General features: G+C 42.4%; 1 protein-coding gene across 3 annotated transcripts in view; it reads right to left on the bottom strand.

The window, feature by feature from the left end:
* Positions 1-17,168, bottom strand: part of SCAPER (S-phase cyclin A associated protein in the ER) — a 325,634-nt gene that overhangs the window by 298,165 nt on the left and 10,301 nt on the right. For all 3 annotated transcript variants that reach the window (XM_068275840.1, XM_068275842.1, XM_068275841.1), the window contains exon 3: positions 6,764-6,831. In XM_068275840.1, coding sequence (XP_068131941.1) covers positions 6,764-6,831 — 68 coding nt within the window. The remainder of the gene's footprint in view (positions 1-6,763; positions 6,832-17,168) is intronic.

Raw genomic sequence — 17,168 nt, 5'->3', positions numbered from 1 at the left:
CCATGTATCGTGAAATCCTGAACGACAACCTCCTTCCCTCTGCCAGGAAACTGAAAATGGGTCGTGGATGGGTGTTCCAGCACGACAATGACCCAAAACATACAGCAAAGGCAACAAAGGAGTGGCTCAAGAAGAAGCACATTAAGGTCATGGAGTGGCCTAGTCAGTCTCCGGACCTTAATCCAATAGAAAACCTATGGAGGGAGCTCAAGCTCAGAGTTGCACAGAGACAGCCTCGAAACCTTAGGGATTTAGAGATGATCTGCAAAGAGGAGTGGACCAACATTCCTCCTAAAATGTGTGCAAACTTGGTCATCAATTACAAGAAACGTTTGACCTCTGTGCTTGCAAACAAGGGTTTTTCCACTAAGTATTAAGTCTTTTATTGTTAGAGGGTTCAAAAACTTATTTCACTCAATGAAATGCAAATCAGTTGCTATCTTTTATTTAAGGTTATTTTTTCGATTTTCCTTTTGATGTGCTATCTGCCACTGTTAAAATAAACCTACCATTGAAATGATACTGTTCTGAGACTTTTCATTTCTTTGTCATTGGACAAACTTACAAAATCAGTGAGGGGTCAAATAATTATTTCCTCCACTGTATGTGTTATTAGAGATTATGTATGTCCTTAATTGATTAATACATTTTGATACTTGTTACATTAAGGCTTAATGAACCCGTATGTGTTCAGATATCTTGTGGAAGTATTATAGTGTTAGGGTTTGCCCCACCCACTATCCTCTATGTGGGTAATATGGTCAAGTATTTAGGGACTACCGCCATAGGCAATTTTTGCCCATTGCCTTTATTTTTTTGGATCTTTGTCATGGGGGCAGCCATCTTTTTGGTTGAAAGGAGGTGACAGGGAGCATGAGAGACAGATCCAACTGTGTCCTGATAACCCCTCCCAGTTGCACACACTAGGCTTCAAATGTCCAATTCAAAGTGTAAAAAAAAATTTGCACCAAAACAGCAGAACGAGAACATCAGAAATCCCATCATACTTCGCACAGCATAAGGGGAAAACTGCCCGGGCAGTTTTCTTCTGTGCAGCTAAAAATGAGGCTTGTATAAGAGAAACAAAGTTCTGATGCTGTGAAACTGTTAAAAAAAAACCAGGCCTTTTCAGTGCTGCTGAGTCGATTTTTAGTCTTGAGGTTCACTTTAAGTCCTACAGTCATGGCCGAAATTATTGGGACCCCAGACATTTTTCCAGAAAAGTATTGCAGTAACATGTTTTGCTATACACGTTTATTCCCTTTGTGTGTATTGGAACAAAACAAAAAAAGGAGGGGAAAAAAAAAAGCAAATTGGACATAATGTCAAACAAAACTCCATCAAAGGACTTAGATCTTAGGTCTTTTTTTTTACACAAAACTCCCAAAAATGGGATGAACAAAAATCATTGGCACCCTTTCAAAATTGTGGATAAATAAGATTGTTTCAAGCATGTGGCGCTCCTTTAAACTCACCTGGGGCAAGTAACAGGTGTGGGAAATTTAAAGCCTGAAAGCAGATAAAAAAGGAGAGAAGTTTACTAAGGCCTCTTTTCTACAAACTGTTGATAGGCAGTGAAATGCCTCTTAAACTCTCACAACTACTCACTGCTGCCTGGTAACTGCTTGTTGCTGCCTGGTAACTGCTTGCTGAGCACACAGCTCAACAGTTCGTGGAAAAGAGGCCTTAGTCTTTGCAATGAGTGTCTGTGTATGCCACACTAAGCATGGACAACAGAAAGAGGGTAAGAGAACTGTCTGAGGACTTCAGAACCAAAATTGGAAAAAAAAAATAAAAAAAATAAACCAAACTCAAGGTTACAAGTCCATCTCCAGAGATCTAGATTTGCATTTGTCAACAGTGCACAACATTATCAAGAAGTTTGCAACCCATGGCACTGAAGCAACTCTCCCTAGAAAGGTTGCAACAAAGGATAGTCCGGATGGAGCAGCCCCAAACAAGTTCCAAAGAAATTCAAGCTGTCCTGCTGGCTCAGGGGGCATCAGTTTCAGCATAAACTATCCCTCGACATTTAAATGAAACGCTATGGAAGGAGACCCAGGAGGACCCCACTGCAGAGACAGTGACATAAAAAAGCAAGACTACAGTTTGCCAAAATGTACTTGAGTAAGCCAAAATCCTTCTGGGAAAACATCTTGTGGACATATGAGACCAAGATAGAGCTTTTTGGTAAAGCAATCATGATGGAGGTTCAATTACATTTTGGGTTTGTTTTGCTGCCTGTGGCACTGGGTGCCTTGAATGTGTGCAAGGCATCATGAAATCTGTGGATTACCAAAGAATTTTGGGTCGCACTGTAGAGCCCAGTGTTACTGTGTTTCCCCGAATTTGAGACATCCGCTTAAAGTAAGCATATTTCGAGTACACTCGAAAGATAAGGCATCCTCTTAAAATAAGCCCCAGTCACAGTGGGCGCTAGGGTCCTGCTCCGTTCAGCATGCCCCCCCCTCCCAGCATGCCTGCTCGCCCGCCCACTTGCTTTACCTCCTCTGTGCCGGCTCCTGTCACCCTCCTTTTACAAAGTCAGATCCCCCTGCGGTTACTGCCGGGCATCATTCAAACCGCAGGTCAGCGGTGACGTCAGCTCATGTTGCCCAGTTACAGCGCTGCCCTGTACAGGAAGTAAACAGAGATCACTTTCTGTATACGGCAGCGCTTACTGGACTACATTAGCTGCCTTTGCCACTGATCTGCAGTTTGCATTATGCCTGGCATAAACCGCAAGGGGATCCAACTTTCTTGAGGGGGACAGGAGCCGGCACAAAGGAGGTAAAGCACGCTGGCGAGGAGGGGGGGGGGGGGTCAATTCTGCCTATATACACTTGGGGGAAATCTGCCTATATACACTTGGGGGAAATCTGCCTATATACACAGGGGGAATAAGACCATATACACAGGGGGAATATGGCCATATACACAGGGGGAATATGGTCATATACACAGGGGGAATCTGGCGAAATACTAAAGGGGGATCTGGTTACCCCCACAAAATATAAGATCTTCCTGAAAATAAGCCCTAGCACATATTTTGGAAGGAAAATTAATATAAGTGTCTTATTTTCGGGGAAACGCGGTAGAAAGTTGGGTTTGCGTCTGAGATCTTAGATCTTCCAACAGGACAAAGACCCCAAACATACATCAAGAAGAACCCAGAAATGGATGGCAACAAAGCGCTGGTGAGTTCTGAAGTGGTCAGAAATGAATCCAGATCTAAATCCCATTGAAGACCTGTGGAGAGATCTTAAAATTGCAGTTGGGAAAAGGAGCCTTTTTTCCACTCTTTTTGTTTAGTTCCAATATACACAAAAGGAATAAACAAGTGTATAGCAAAACATTTGTTACTGCAATACTTCTCTGTGAGAAATACTTGATTCTCTGGAAAAAAATAAATTCTGGGGTGCCAACACTTTCAGCCATGACTGTATTTTGGCAATCATAATGATAAGGTCACTGTCCATTTGTGTTAGCCAGCAGATTGTTTTACAAATGCTGAACCTAGATAATTGACTAATAGGGTAACACTAAAAACAAGAATTTGTGATATGGAGTTATTTCTAACTCCTTCATGGAAAGTTCCACAAGCCACATCAGGAGTAAAATCCACATTTTATATAAGGCTCCAGTGTTAACCCTTTAATTACCATTACATCACAAATTGCTGAAGAAGGTACCAAAGAACCATCTTTGTCCCACAAAGTCTACTTTTCCTCAAGAGATTCATGAATAAACTTGTGTTGCAATGATTTATGCCTTTTGGATTAATGAATGTAAAATAAACGTGCTTATCTCAGGCACCCATGAAATATCATAAACAGTCCTCTCTTTTCAATTAATCTTTCTTGCTTGAGATTAAGAGTCTATCAACAAGCTGAAGGACTCCCAACGTCGGCTTCCTGTTGCAGGAATGAGTGATGAGCTCACTAATGCATTGCTAAGTAAAGCTGGGGCCTTGTTATGCCAGCGCAGCAAATAACTTCTGTCCTGCAAACCCCGCTTTGTGTTTACTGTACTCCAAACAACGTTTAACCCTTCTACCAACCCAGATAAATGCATGAAAAGCCAAATAAGCCACAAAGCATTTTAAGTGATATCAATGTAACTAAGAGGGCATGCACGGGGCTACAAAGATCAAAATTCAGTTATTGCAATGAGAAGTCGTGTCATTTTTTTCATGACCATAAGGAAAACAAAAATACATTTAATATATAATGACGCATTATCATATGGTCAAATATCCTATTTCACAGATAATGGTCACATTCATGCATAATTTTAATCTAGGAGAGTACATTACAAAAAATGCTCTATGTTATGTATATTGAAAGAAGTTTTTTAATTCAGAAAGATAGGTAGTGGGTGTTTTTGTCTTTGGGGCTGCACATACAACTCTAGAGGAAGTCTGTGTTTCACCACCACCAGAGCGCAACTTGTGCAGTACAGGCTATTTCAAATATTTACAATATACACAAGAAAAGGAGCAAAACAACATAAATTAAACATTGGCACTAGATGACCAACTACTGATGTACAATGGATTTGTCTGCCACGCAGGGTATTCTTTCAGCCTAATTTAAATTGCATGTCAGGTTGAGCTCTACTCTCTGTGTCGCTTGTCATGTGACTACAGAGTGCCAGGTCTGTATACATATGGACCCAGCATGTGAGCAAGTGTCAGAGTGGACGCGAAACGGCTGTTGTGCCAGTCAACCTCATGGCACCTACCCTCCAGCCACAGAACACCAGTCTTGTGTATGCAAAACCGATGCTTATGGTTGTCAACCAGGACTTTCAATAAAACTTGCTTAGACAAGTGCCTGGCTCCTGATTGCATCTATACTGTTTATTGTGCTGATTTATATTTCAGTCTACACATTTCATAACTTAAAGTATCAAAAGTTTGTTGATTGGGCTTATACAGGAGCTCAATTATATGCGAGATTGTCCTGCTTATTTGCTTCGCTTGAGAAAAATATGTTGGCATCCATTTACAGTACTTTCCAGGAGAGCCAGGACTGCATTCAACGGCTTCATTTGGATACATGAAGCACTGATTTATTAACCCTTGCAATGAAAATAATAAATGAAACGTGAACACAGGAAAGTTGGAAGTAGGTTTGATACGATCTCTTGATTCAGTTATCCTTTTTTTGATCAGCAAAGCTGCATTTCTGGTCCAAAACTGGCATGAATGCTTTCACCTGCTCTATGCTGGAAGATAAGGATTTTCACTGATCCAGAATAAGTATTCAGATCATGTGGTCTAACCTCAATGGTTACATGCTTGTCCCAGATAAGACTTTAGGGTCCTTTTATACTTAATTTGTTGGTGTGCGTTAGTATGCGTTTTTTTCCATAGCAATGCATTGTGGAAAAGATTTCAGTCAAAACGCATATAGTGTGAATGGAGCCATAGGCAAACATGGGCACTACTTTAAAAAAAAAAAAAAAAAAAATCAGTTTTTTTTTTTTTTTTTCAGTTTTAAGTGAGAACAACTGATTACGTGTAAAAGGGGCCTCTTAGGCTACATGAACTGCATGTGCTTGCAAAACTGCAAAACACAAAATATGCATGTGTGTTGCGGTATGAGGATGTGTAGTATCGTGACTTACTGCAATCAGTGCATTATTGCAAAATGTGCGTATTAACGGTAAAGCATACTTTTTCATTTATTGTATGCCTCACTGTATGCGACACAACATGCAGATAAAGTGCAGCACCACTTATCCGTGGAGTTCCTGCTGTTTGTTACAGGGAATGAAAGGCAATGACCACTGCGAACGTAGCCTACTGACATTAACAACAGATCAACAGTAGTCATGCAATATCCAGTTTTCTAAAGAGGATAAAGAACACAGACCCTCACTAGATGTTTCCTTGATTGTGATGGCTGGCTTCCTAGACTGACAGATACTTTACTTATTACATCAACCTATTTCTCTAGCACTACTGATTGTGTTCATGCTTCGTTTCTGCTCTCGATATGTTGCATGTTTGAAAATGAATTCACAAAAGTTAAAGAGAATCTGAACACAAAATAAAAAGTCAAAATAACCATACACAGGTCATACTTACCTCCTGTGTACTCCTCGGTCTCTTTCTTCTCTCCTGCGTCCCATTTGTGCACTGTGATCAATGGATTTCTCTGTCCTCCATTTTAAAAATGGTCATTACCCCCTAACAGCACACTGTTAAACTGAAATATCACCCACTTGAGCCATAGGGAAACATGGACATTGCCTTGCACATTCAGTTGTAAATGACAGCTGCTGATATATAACTGACACCAAATGGTATATTTCATTTCTGACAAAATATTGTCAGAACTGGAAGGGATCACTGTAAGAAGAAAATGGCGAGCCTCTGAGAGGAACTGACAGTGAGGTTAGAAAGTAAGGGCCGGCAAAAACGGCATTTTTGTAGAACAAGTATTTTCTGCAGAGAATTTAAAGGTGCAGTGCAGGCAGAAAACTGTGAAATCTTGTCTTCAATCTGTGGCATGTGGGAAAGGAGGTAAAGTGAGCATGAAATTTACTTGTACCACATTACTTTTGCTCCTCGGTATCAGATATTAAGCGGTAGCGCAGAGGTTTTTTCAAAGAATCTAATTATTTGGAAAGATAACTATAGGTCAGAAATTTTAACGATTTTAAAGTAATGATAAGTGTATTGTAATAATGTGTCATCTTAGCAGTTTGCAAACTATTCATTTTACAGTAAAGTGAAGCATGCAAGTAGAATTACCTGTTTTGAAGGCTTGTGTGTTGAATGAGTTCCCCTCTTAGGTTTACCACATGGCCACTTGGATTTCCCTATGAAACACATAATGATACATCAATACTTCCTTAATTGAAAAGAAGAGGATGGATAAAATATCTGCTACTGTACTGACTCACATTAGCACTACATACTGCGGCATTTCCCCCAGTGGCTGACAGATCTCTGGCCTTGTTCACATTGCGTTCGGCTCACGTGTCCGTCCACAATGGGCTTTTTTTTCATCGGTTTACGGAATTTTTTTTTTTTGCGCGCTCGCTTGTTTTTGTGGGCGTTTTTGTAAGCGCTTTTGCAGAGTGCTTCCGTCTTTTGATCCGGAAAAAAATCCGGAATAAATGCAATGTATTTTTCTTTTTAAAAAAACGCTCACGCAATCGCTTTCCAAAGCGATTTTGTGAGCATTTTGTGTTTTTTCTATACCTTCCATCAAGGCAAATCGCCTCAAAAATGGCCCAAGCACCGCTTTTCAAAGCGGATCACAAAACAACCGCTCTGATATGAACTCTCTCATAGAGAATCATTACACTAGCACTTTCAGGGCTATTTTGAAAATCACCCATACTTAAAATTTTACAAAAACACCTATAATGTGAACAAGGTCTCTCAGTGGGAAGGCACTCTAGTGCCAGCGGTCACTAGTGAATAAGGGCGCGTATACATAAGCCAATATTCAGTCCAGAATGATGACCAATCCAGTAAAAATGATCAGACTGTCCACTGATTGGAAGTAAATTTTGTTGAAGATCAGAACAAAGAATGAACAATAATGTTCTCAGTCATTGATCAATGGGACATGCAAGTAAGACGCATCTGACCATAAAACGCACCTAGGTTTAGAGGGCAAAAACCAGGGAAAAAAATAAATAAAAAAAATAATATATATATTGGCTCTCGGGCATCTGATTGCAGCAGCAATCAGATGCCACATACAAAAGTGGCAAGAAAAGGGGTTAAGATTCATTTGTGTGCTAAGTTGTATTGCCGTGCAGCACACTGTTAAAGCTGCAGTGAATTGTAAAAGATGGCCTAGTCACTGGGGCGGTGTGAGTGTGTGTGTGTGGGGGGGGGGGGGGGGGGGATTAAGCCTGTGATCCTCAAGAGGTTAAAGAAAGTGTACCAGGAAAGGAGTCCAGGATATATTTTATAGTAATTCTTTGTTGCTGCTTTTCAGTGGCCAGGCCTATGGACTATAGCTAAAGCTACATACATAGATTGTCGCCCATCGGGGATCGGGAAACAACACCTCGAGCAACAATGTGGAGCCCAATGCTGTACAAACGCTGGCAATCCATTCTGTTGCTGTGAAGGAGGCCGAATGGAAAATGATCGGTCTACTAGGAAGTGACTTCCCGCAGGCAGGGGGAGTGGGAAAAAAAATGATCGTCATTCGAAGTGGCTGTTATTGGCCGTTTCACTCGAATCTAACTTGTATATAAATTTTATCTAATGTTTAACATGCATGTAGCTTAAGAACTCAGAATTTTCGTACACGCTAAAGTAAGCTATTCACGTTGTTCACTATATGTCATGCTGTCAAAAAGCCTCACAGAAATAAATAGGTTTGTTTTGTAATGGATCCCCTCAATATCACAAGGTGTTTAAAAGCTTTTAGCAGGCATTTTTTAAGCATTTGGCAGGTGCTCACTTAGACTTATTGCAAGCAGAACACCAGTCAAAAATGAGATTAATAAAAGCCCCATGCACAGATTTCACCCAGCCAGGCAATGTGAACTGTTCCAGTAGACTGTATGGGATTTTTTTTTTTTTGTCAACACAGGTATTTGTGTAGCTGATCAAAATGTCAATGTGAACATGGCCCAAGTAATAATTATAATAAACTTATAATTCATTGGTCAACTTTGAAATGATTATAGTGATTACTGGTGTGCTGGTAAACCAGGCAAATTATGGCATTGTTTCGAGGGCCATTTTTAGACTAAATGGGGCCCTGGGCAAACAAAAAAACTAAAAATAATAATAATAATAAAAAAAAGGGCCATCTCCTTAAAGTGAACCTTAAGCCAGAAAATAAAAATGAGTTTTACTCACCTGGGGCTTCTACCAGCCCCCTGCAGCAGTCCTGAGCCCTCCCAGCCACTCACTAATCCTCTGGTCCCCCGCTGCCAGCTAGTTTTTTTTTTTTGCCGACAGGCCCGGCAGGACTGGCCCCGCGTAGCTTTTTCCGCATTCCCGACTGTAATTAGCGCTGTAATTAACAAAAATAAGCGTTGCCGCATTATGAACGCATAGTTATGCGACAACGCATATTTTTGTACGCATTGCGGCCCGCAATAGCGCTAATTACAGTCGGGAATGCGGAAAAAGCTACGCGTGGCCAGTCCTGACGGGCATGTCGGCAAAAACGAAACTAGCTGGCAGCGGGGACCAGAGGATTAGTGAGTGACTGCAAGGGCACAGGACTGCTGCAAGGGGCTGGTAGAAGCCCCAGGTGAGTAAATCTCATTTTATTTTCCTGGCTTAAGTGTCCCTTTAAGTAAAAATAACAATTAGTCGGCATGTCCCCTAAATATTACAATTAGTAAGGCATGTCCCCTAAATATTACAATTAGTAAGGCATGTCCCCTAAATATTACAATTAGTAAGGCATGTCCCCAAATAACACAGGCATTTCCTCCAAATAGAAAAAGGAGAGAGAAGAGAGCGCTTCTATGGTGCAATACCCTTAATTCAGTTTGCAAATTGCAAAAGAAATGCACGTACAACATAGCAAAAATTTGCAAGCGTCTCACATGCCCAATGTTCCACTCCTCGGACGTCAACCGTGGCCAGTGGAGGACATCAACTAGGGTACATGGTAGGTCTGTAGGTCATGATCACCCAGCGCACGTAGCTTGACTGGACTCCAAGACCCACCACGTACCCTTGTTGATGTCTGTCACTGGCCATGATCGACGTCCGAGGAGTGGAACATTGGGCATGTGAGATACACCTTCTACGTATCTCTCAGGCAGCCGCTGGAAAGATATGTAGAGGACGGCGGCGTTGGAGCGATTCATATGCATGGGGCTGGAGGAAGCCCCAGGTATGTATAAAACTTTTATTCTAAAACGTCTCTGGTTTCCTTTAAGTTTTCAAAGAAAAAAAAAAACACACCATACCTACAGTGAACGATGGTGAGGCTTAGTTATGTTTTGTCACTGCTTTGTTATGTCTGGCACAGGGTGTCTCAAGTCCGTGCAGGGCAGAGTGAAATCGCAGTCGACCAGGGCCCGGACCGCCCATGACACTGCCTGAACTGTGTACGTCAGGCGGTGTCTTCCAAGGGTCAGCATCCCACCCACCCACTTTTCCTCACCCTTGTCCTCCACTCAAAGACCTACTCCAGGCGCAGCGCAGAAAGTGCAGATGCCCTCGGGCCTCACTGGCACAACACTGCCTGGAGCAGTGGCAGTATTTAGTCTTCAGACCTCAGATCAGCAGTGACCCGCAGTTAAGACAAAGGGATTGCTAGCAGGAACACCACTGTATCTTTACTGCAGATCACCGCTGATCTGAGGTCAAAAGACAAAAGTACTGTGGCCACGCCGGACAGTGCAGCGTCAATGAAGCAAGAGGGGAGCTTGACTCCGTGGGCTATGGCCCAACAAGAAGCGGGGGGGGGGGGGGGGGGAAGAGGTGGACAGGCTGACTATCTATTCTGTGGGCACCTATACCTTGCTACCTATCCTGGGGGCACCTATGCCTGGCTAGCTATACTGGGGCACCTATTCCTGGCTACCTATACTGAGGGCACCTATGCCTGGCTACCTATACTGCGGGCACCCACCTATGCCAGGCTATCTATACTGGGGGCAACGATACTAGGCTACCTATACTGGGGGCACATACACCTGGCTAGCTATGCTGAGGGCACCTATACCTGGCTAGCTATACTGGGGGCACCTATATCTGGTTACCTACCTAGACTGAGGGTGTTTTTATCGGCTATAACGCGCGGTGCAAACTGTTGGGTGGGGGGTCCCAACTTCACAAACTTGCCTCAGGCAGCAAATAGTTTACAACTGGCCCTGCAGTCAACACTCAAAATATTGTGGAGTAAAATTTACTGTCCAGTGTCAAAAAGTTTTATCTCAGTCATAAAAAATCCAAAAGAATAATGATTAAAAACCAACAGTACATAAGAATGGGCAAGAAAAAAAAAAACATTGTGCTATTTTGAAGTAGACTTTTATAAACACTGGGTTGAGTTTCATTTAAAAAAAAAAAATCTATGGCAAGAACAAAACCATGCAGTCTGGGAAAGGCTCTCTTTAAGCCTTTTTGTTTGTTGTTGTTTTTGTTTGTTTGGTTTTTTTTTACAGAGGAAGTTTGCTCAGGAAAGCCTCGTACACACGCTGTACTACAGGGAACGACGGGTCTGTCAGACCCTCCCACTGGGCGGGCGTTCCAGCGACAGTACAGCGTGTCTACAGTCTGTCTGCAGACTGATAAGGCTGTTTCTGAGCCTTATTCGTCTGCCTGACAGACTGTACACACGCTGTACTGTCGCTTGAACGCCCCCCCCCAGCAGGAGGGTCTGACAGACCGGTCGTTCCCTGCAGTACAGCGTGTGTACGAGCCTGAAGAGTAGGCAAATTACCTGTTGAGAGCTGCAGAAGCCTCACTGGAAGCTATAGGAATTGCTTTTTTGCAGTGGCTAGCTCTAAAGGTTTGTTCACATTATGGTTTGTTAACATTATGCACATGGGTAACGCACACACTATAACACGGATATCTTATGACATACCAACAAAAGTTGTTTCGCCGATACCTTTAATGACTAACTGTACAAGATTTCTTTACAAGTTTTCGAAACTTTAAGATGGCAGCATAGTATATATTTAACAACTTGAGGACCGCGGAGTTAAACCCCCCTAGTGAACAGGCCATTTTTTACTAATTGGGCCACTGCAGCTTTAAGGCCTAGCTGCACGGCCGCACAACTCAACACACAAGTGATTCCCCCACCTTTTTCTCCCCACCAACAGAGCTCTCTGTTGGTGGGGTCTGATCACTCCCCAGTTTTTTTTTATTATATATAAATATTTATTTTATTAATTTTTGAATAAATATACCTATTTCTTTAATTTATTTTATATTCCCCCCTCCCTCCCTCCACCAGCCAATCAGCATGATCGGCTGTCATAAGGCTTCAGCCCTGTCACATGGCTGTCCCCAGTACAGCTCTGCCTTAGATTGCAGCACTGTACAGGGTTATTAGACAGCGATGGCCGCGGGAAGACTGAATCCGGAGGTCCGCCTCCCAAGCGGAGATGTGTGCCGATCTCCTGCTGGGCCCATTGAAAGCCGTTCACGCCAATCGGCGTAGAGTGGTCCTGGGTCTGCCGCCGTGTTCATGCCAATTGGCGTAGAGCGGTCAGCAAGTAGTTAATACTTACCTGCGGCTTCCTCCAGTCCCATTAAGTGCGTGGGGTTCCTCGCCGTTTTCTCCTGCTGCTCTGGTACCTTGTAATAGCTCCAAGTAATCTGTCCGGTCGCGCTCTTACGCGCACGTGGCCCAGCTGCTCACGCACCCTCCATCACGCTACCGCAGCCGTGAGCGTTCTGTGCCTGCGCAGTATGCTCCCAGGCTCTTCTTGTACTATGACACTAGTTCTCTAATGCATCTGTATAGGTAATTTTATTTTTATTTGGGAATCTAACAAATTAACAAACTTGTAAAAAAATAAATAAAAGATTTTTACTGTATAGATGTGTATGTGTGTGCACACACAGCTGCTCATTTTCTACACGTCTTTGCAAATGTATATAAAGCATGCTTGTATATTTAATGATATTCACCAGAAGTGAAAATCAGAGACAGTAAATAGTTTATACTGAGAAAAAGTGAAAAAGGCTGAACTTCCTAGGAACTGAAGAGCCCGCTGCTTGCAGACAGGCCATGTGATGGTTTATTCATGGCTGTACAGTACAAGGGATATTGATTGCCAAGAGATGTATCCCATTTTGTGCATTGATTTAGTATTCTCTTTCCGTGTAACCTGACCACTGACAGCCCCTTGGAAGGAGATGTATTTCCCATAATCAATACGTGACCCGGGTCCAGGGCACACATTCTTCCAGTGCTGGCTGAGGTAACAACAAAAGAGGAGTCCTTAGAAGCTTTTTCATCTCTGTGCTAATAGACACTTTTCAACCTCATGCTCATAAATCCCTGCGCTACCTTTATGCCTTATCTGCATTCTGTGGACTGTGATTTTACCATGATAAAATGGCCAGGACAGTTTATATAACAAGGGAATCCTGGAACTGACTAGCTTAGCTGGTCTTTATGCTTTCACAGTAATTGAAGGTTACTGAATGTTTCTGATAGTCTATGAAGCACATAACAAAAGTGAATTGAAAAAAAAACAATAGAGCTGCTGACTATATTCCTATGGGACAATGAAAATAATCTAACCCCTATTTAATATATTCTATACCTATAAGAAAGAAAAAGTACATTTTGTGGTTTACAAACCCTCATAGCACTCATTGTTATCCCTCCAAAACATTAGTGTGTACATATTAAAACATGCACGATTTCAGGGCTCTTTAACATCAGACAACGCGTGCAGGAGCCGTTCTCCTGCACGCGTTGATAGCCTGCGGCGTGTCGTCGGTTATCTGCAGTGCGACACAATCAGCGGCGGTAGCTATTCATTGAACCCAACGGAAAACGCCGGCTCCTGGGTGCGTTGGAGGAAAAACTGCGCCCGGGTGCGTCGGAACCGCAATTTACTGAAACGCAGCATCGGGTGTGAAAGGTAAAATGAAAGTCTATGGACTTTCATCTTACCTTGGTTAGCGCAAGCTTTAGCATTGCGTTAAAACGCAGAAAATCTGCGCATATGTGAAAGAGCCCTGAAGATTTCTCTAACATAAAATGAGAAGCAGCAGTAAAGCATGGACAGCGGTGCGGGTTAGCCACATGTGTTGGTAAACAAATGGGTCCAGAAGTAAAGATGTGGTCCCAGCATGTTTTAACCACTTCACCACTGAGGGGTTTTACCCCTTGAGCACCAGAGCAATTTTCACCTTTCAGCGCTTCTTCCATTCATTCGTCTATAACTTTATCATTACTCATCGCAATGAAATGAACTATATCTTGTTTTTTTCGCCACCAATTAGGCTTTCTTTAGGTGGGACATTATGTCAAGAATTATTTTATTCTAAATATGTTTTAATGGGAAAATAGGAAAAATGTGGGAAAAAATTCATTATTTTTCAGTTTTCGCCCATTACAGTTTTTAAATAATGCATGCTACTGTAATTAAAACCCATGAAATGTATTTGTCCATTTGTCCCGGTTATAAAACCATTTAAATTATGTCCCTATCACAATGTTTGGCGCCAATATTTTATTTGGAAATAAAGGTGCATTTTTTTCAGTTTTGCGTCCATCCCTAATTACAAGCCCATAGTTTATAAAGTAACAGTGTTGTACCCACCTGACATATTTAAAAAGTTCAGTCCCTAAGGTAACTGTTTATGTATTTTTTTTTTTATTGTAAATTTTTTATTTTTTTTTAATTACAAAAAAAAAATAAAAAATTGGGGAGTGTGGGAGGTAATGAGTTAATTTTTTGTGTAAAAGTAGTGTATTTGTATGTGAAAAATGCTTTAGGGTGTAGTTTTACTATTTGGCCACAAGATGGCCACAGTAACATTTTATTTATGCGACCTGCAAGTGTCCGGAAGGACGTTTGCAGGAAATACAAAGAGGCTGGGAACTTTTTTTTTTTCTTCACAATGATCGCTGCTTCTCGTAGAAGCAGCGGATCATTGCGGGGGCTTAGATCAATGAAAGGGAATGGATTTTCCCGTTCATTGATCTCCGGGCGAGCAGGAGTGCGCGCATAAGCGAGCGGAAGCGCGGGCAGCGGCGGGAGCGTGGGAAGTACGGATTTCTCTGTCCCTGGTGGTAAAAGGATGGAAAAAGGGACGGAGAAATCTGTACGGGTGGGGGTAAAGTGGTTAAAGTGAACTCGAGGTAAGAGTGACACGGAGGCTGCCATATTTATTTCATTTTAAAGCAATACCAGTTTCCTGGCTGTCCTGCTGATCCTCTATCTCTAATACTTTTAGCCATAGACACTAAACAAGCATACAGCAGATCAGGCATTTGACATTATTTTCAAATCTGCCAAGATTATCCACATGCTTGTTTCTGGTGTTATGCAGACGCTACTGCAGCCAAAAAGATCAGCAGGGCTGCCAGGCAACTAGTATGGTTTAAAATAAATATGGCAGCCTCCATATCCCTCAACTCAGGTTCACTTTAGCAAGTGTTTAAATAAACCTGTGAGAATGAAAAATAAAAAATAAATTGGATACTTACAGTACATCAGGAGAGGGAAGCCTCTGGACCTTCCAGAAACTCCCCCTTTCTTCCTGAGCCAAATCGTGTTACTGCGCATGCGTAAGGTGTCAATAAACCATTGTTGAGGATTTTGCGGAGGGGACAGTACTGAAATGGTCTGGCAGAGGACGACTGAGGAAGCCTCTGGAGGATCCAGAGTCTTCTCTCTACCCAAGTGAGTACTCCTTTGGGGTACTTTTTTCCATACATGGAACAATTTAAGCTATACATAGCTCGAGCATGAACATGTATTTATCAGATTGCATCATTTGTCCAAGGCACTGAATTAAAAAAAGAAAAACACTGCCATTTAGGTACCTTGACACAAGCAGGTCATCTGCTACTCAGCCGTCTCTGTTCGCACATAACTACCCTACCCCCTATACGCTAAGTATTCGCTCCTCCAACCTAGCTTTGAGAACAGGGCAAAAGAACAGCCTAATTGTCTGCTTGACCAGCATGTGCAAATTGGCTGCACAGGGAAAGCACCAGGAACGGAGGTGGCTCAACCCGTAAGTAGAGGTGGCCATTAGCTGTACAATATTTTCCACAGATGCAATCATTAGGATATTCGCAAGCGAACTATCCAGAAAATCACGCAGAATGTGGAGAAAATCATTGTGAAAGGATTCTAGGGTCGATTAGAATACAGAATTTTGTCAGTCAGAATATTGGAGTCGGATGATTTTTGTACCGACTCCACAGCCCTCGTTCTGAAACGAAACTATTCACACATTTCCCTTCCATTTAATCCATTCCATTAATAGAATGGAAAGTCCGGACCTGCAGCATTTTTCCAGACTTGAAGCTCCATACATTTTATTTATTTAATTACCATCCGTTTCCACTGCAAGTTCTTTGCAGCACACAGCATAGCAAGAGGAGAATAAGCTGCTTTTTCTTCCACTCCTGTCCGTTAAAACCTGGTGTATTGTGAACCCAGCCTAAAGGTGGCCATTAACGATACAATTCTCTGGACGATTGATTGTCCAATTCAACTGTAATATTGTATGCACCTATCCTCTGTACTACTCTAATCTACAGGTATAGCATTTCTGCCCTTTTAGTACGGACTACTATTTATCATATCCTATTTCTCAAACAGAATGTCCTGGCAAAAAGTATGACACACTAGACTAGAGCAGTGGCATCTATCTGCTGCTGTGTGCAATAATTATTAGCAACAATGGATAACAATAGCAGCAGCTTCCCAGCAACTAAGCCTCAGGAGGTAATGCACGGCATAAAGCAACTCTTGAAAAGAATGAAAGGTCACAAGCCTTGACATGATTTTGCATAAGGCCGACAAGGTTATAGAAGATGCAAGTTCAGGCTTCTCGAGGCGATTGGAGCAAAAAACAGCACTGGAAATGTGGGTGCTGCCGACCATAGGCTGGAATGTGAATTAGGGCTATAGCGGTGATTAGTAATTTGGGAGCTGTCAACTAACAGGGCCCACATTATGATGAAAACAAATTTGCCAGGGGTATGAATAATTATGGGCAGCACTGTACATGCAGACCACAGCAAGGGGCGTTAACACACCTTTGTTGCCGCCTCCACGTCACCTTCCAGTTCTGATACGTCCTCCTTCCAGCTGTGAAGGAGGGAGTATCTGAGAGCTGGAATGTGACATGGAGCGCAGCAGGCGGAGGTGGCAATGAGAATGAATTAACACCCCGTTTCCCCCGGTCTGCATGTGTAAAGATTCAGGTTCTAAACCAATACACTTGAAACAGGTTCCAAACTAGAGTACACTGAAAATGTTAAGACTAAACTAGGCTAACAGTGCCAGATATTGCTCTGGCTTGCATATTTTCTACGGCACATAACTTTGAAAAAAAAGGTGACTCCTGAACTCATAGGGGTCATCATTTAAAAGGGAAGGTGCAAGCAAAATAAAAAAATGAGTTTCACTTACCTAGGGCTTCTACCAGCCCCATGCAGCCATCCTGTGCCCTCGTAGTCACTCACTGCTGCTCCAGTCCCCCGCTGGCAGCATGCCAACCT

The sequence above is a fragment of the Hyperolius riggenbachi genome, chromosome 3 (genome assembly GCF_040937935.1).
Source record: "Hyperolius riggenbachi isolate aHypRig1 chromosome 3, aHypRig1.pri, whole genome shotgun sequence".
NCBI classification, from domain to species: domain Eukaryota; kingdom Metazoa; phylum Chordata; class Amphibia; order Anura; family Hyperoliidae; genus Hyperolius; species Hyperolius riggenbachi.
This window is presented reverse-complemented; position numbering and strand designations above follow the sequence as displayed.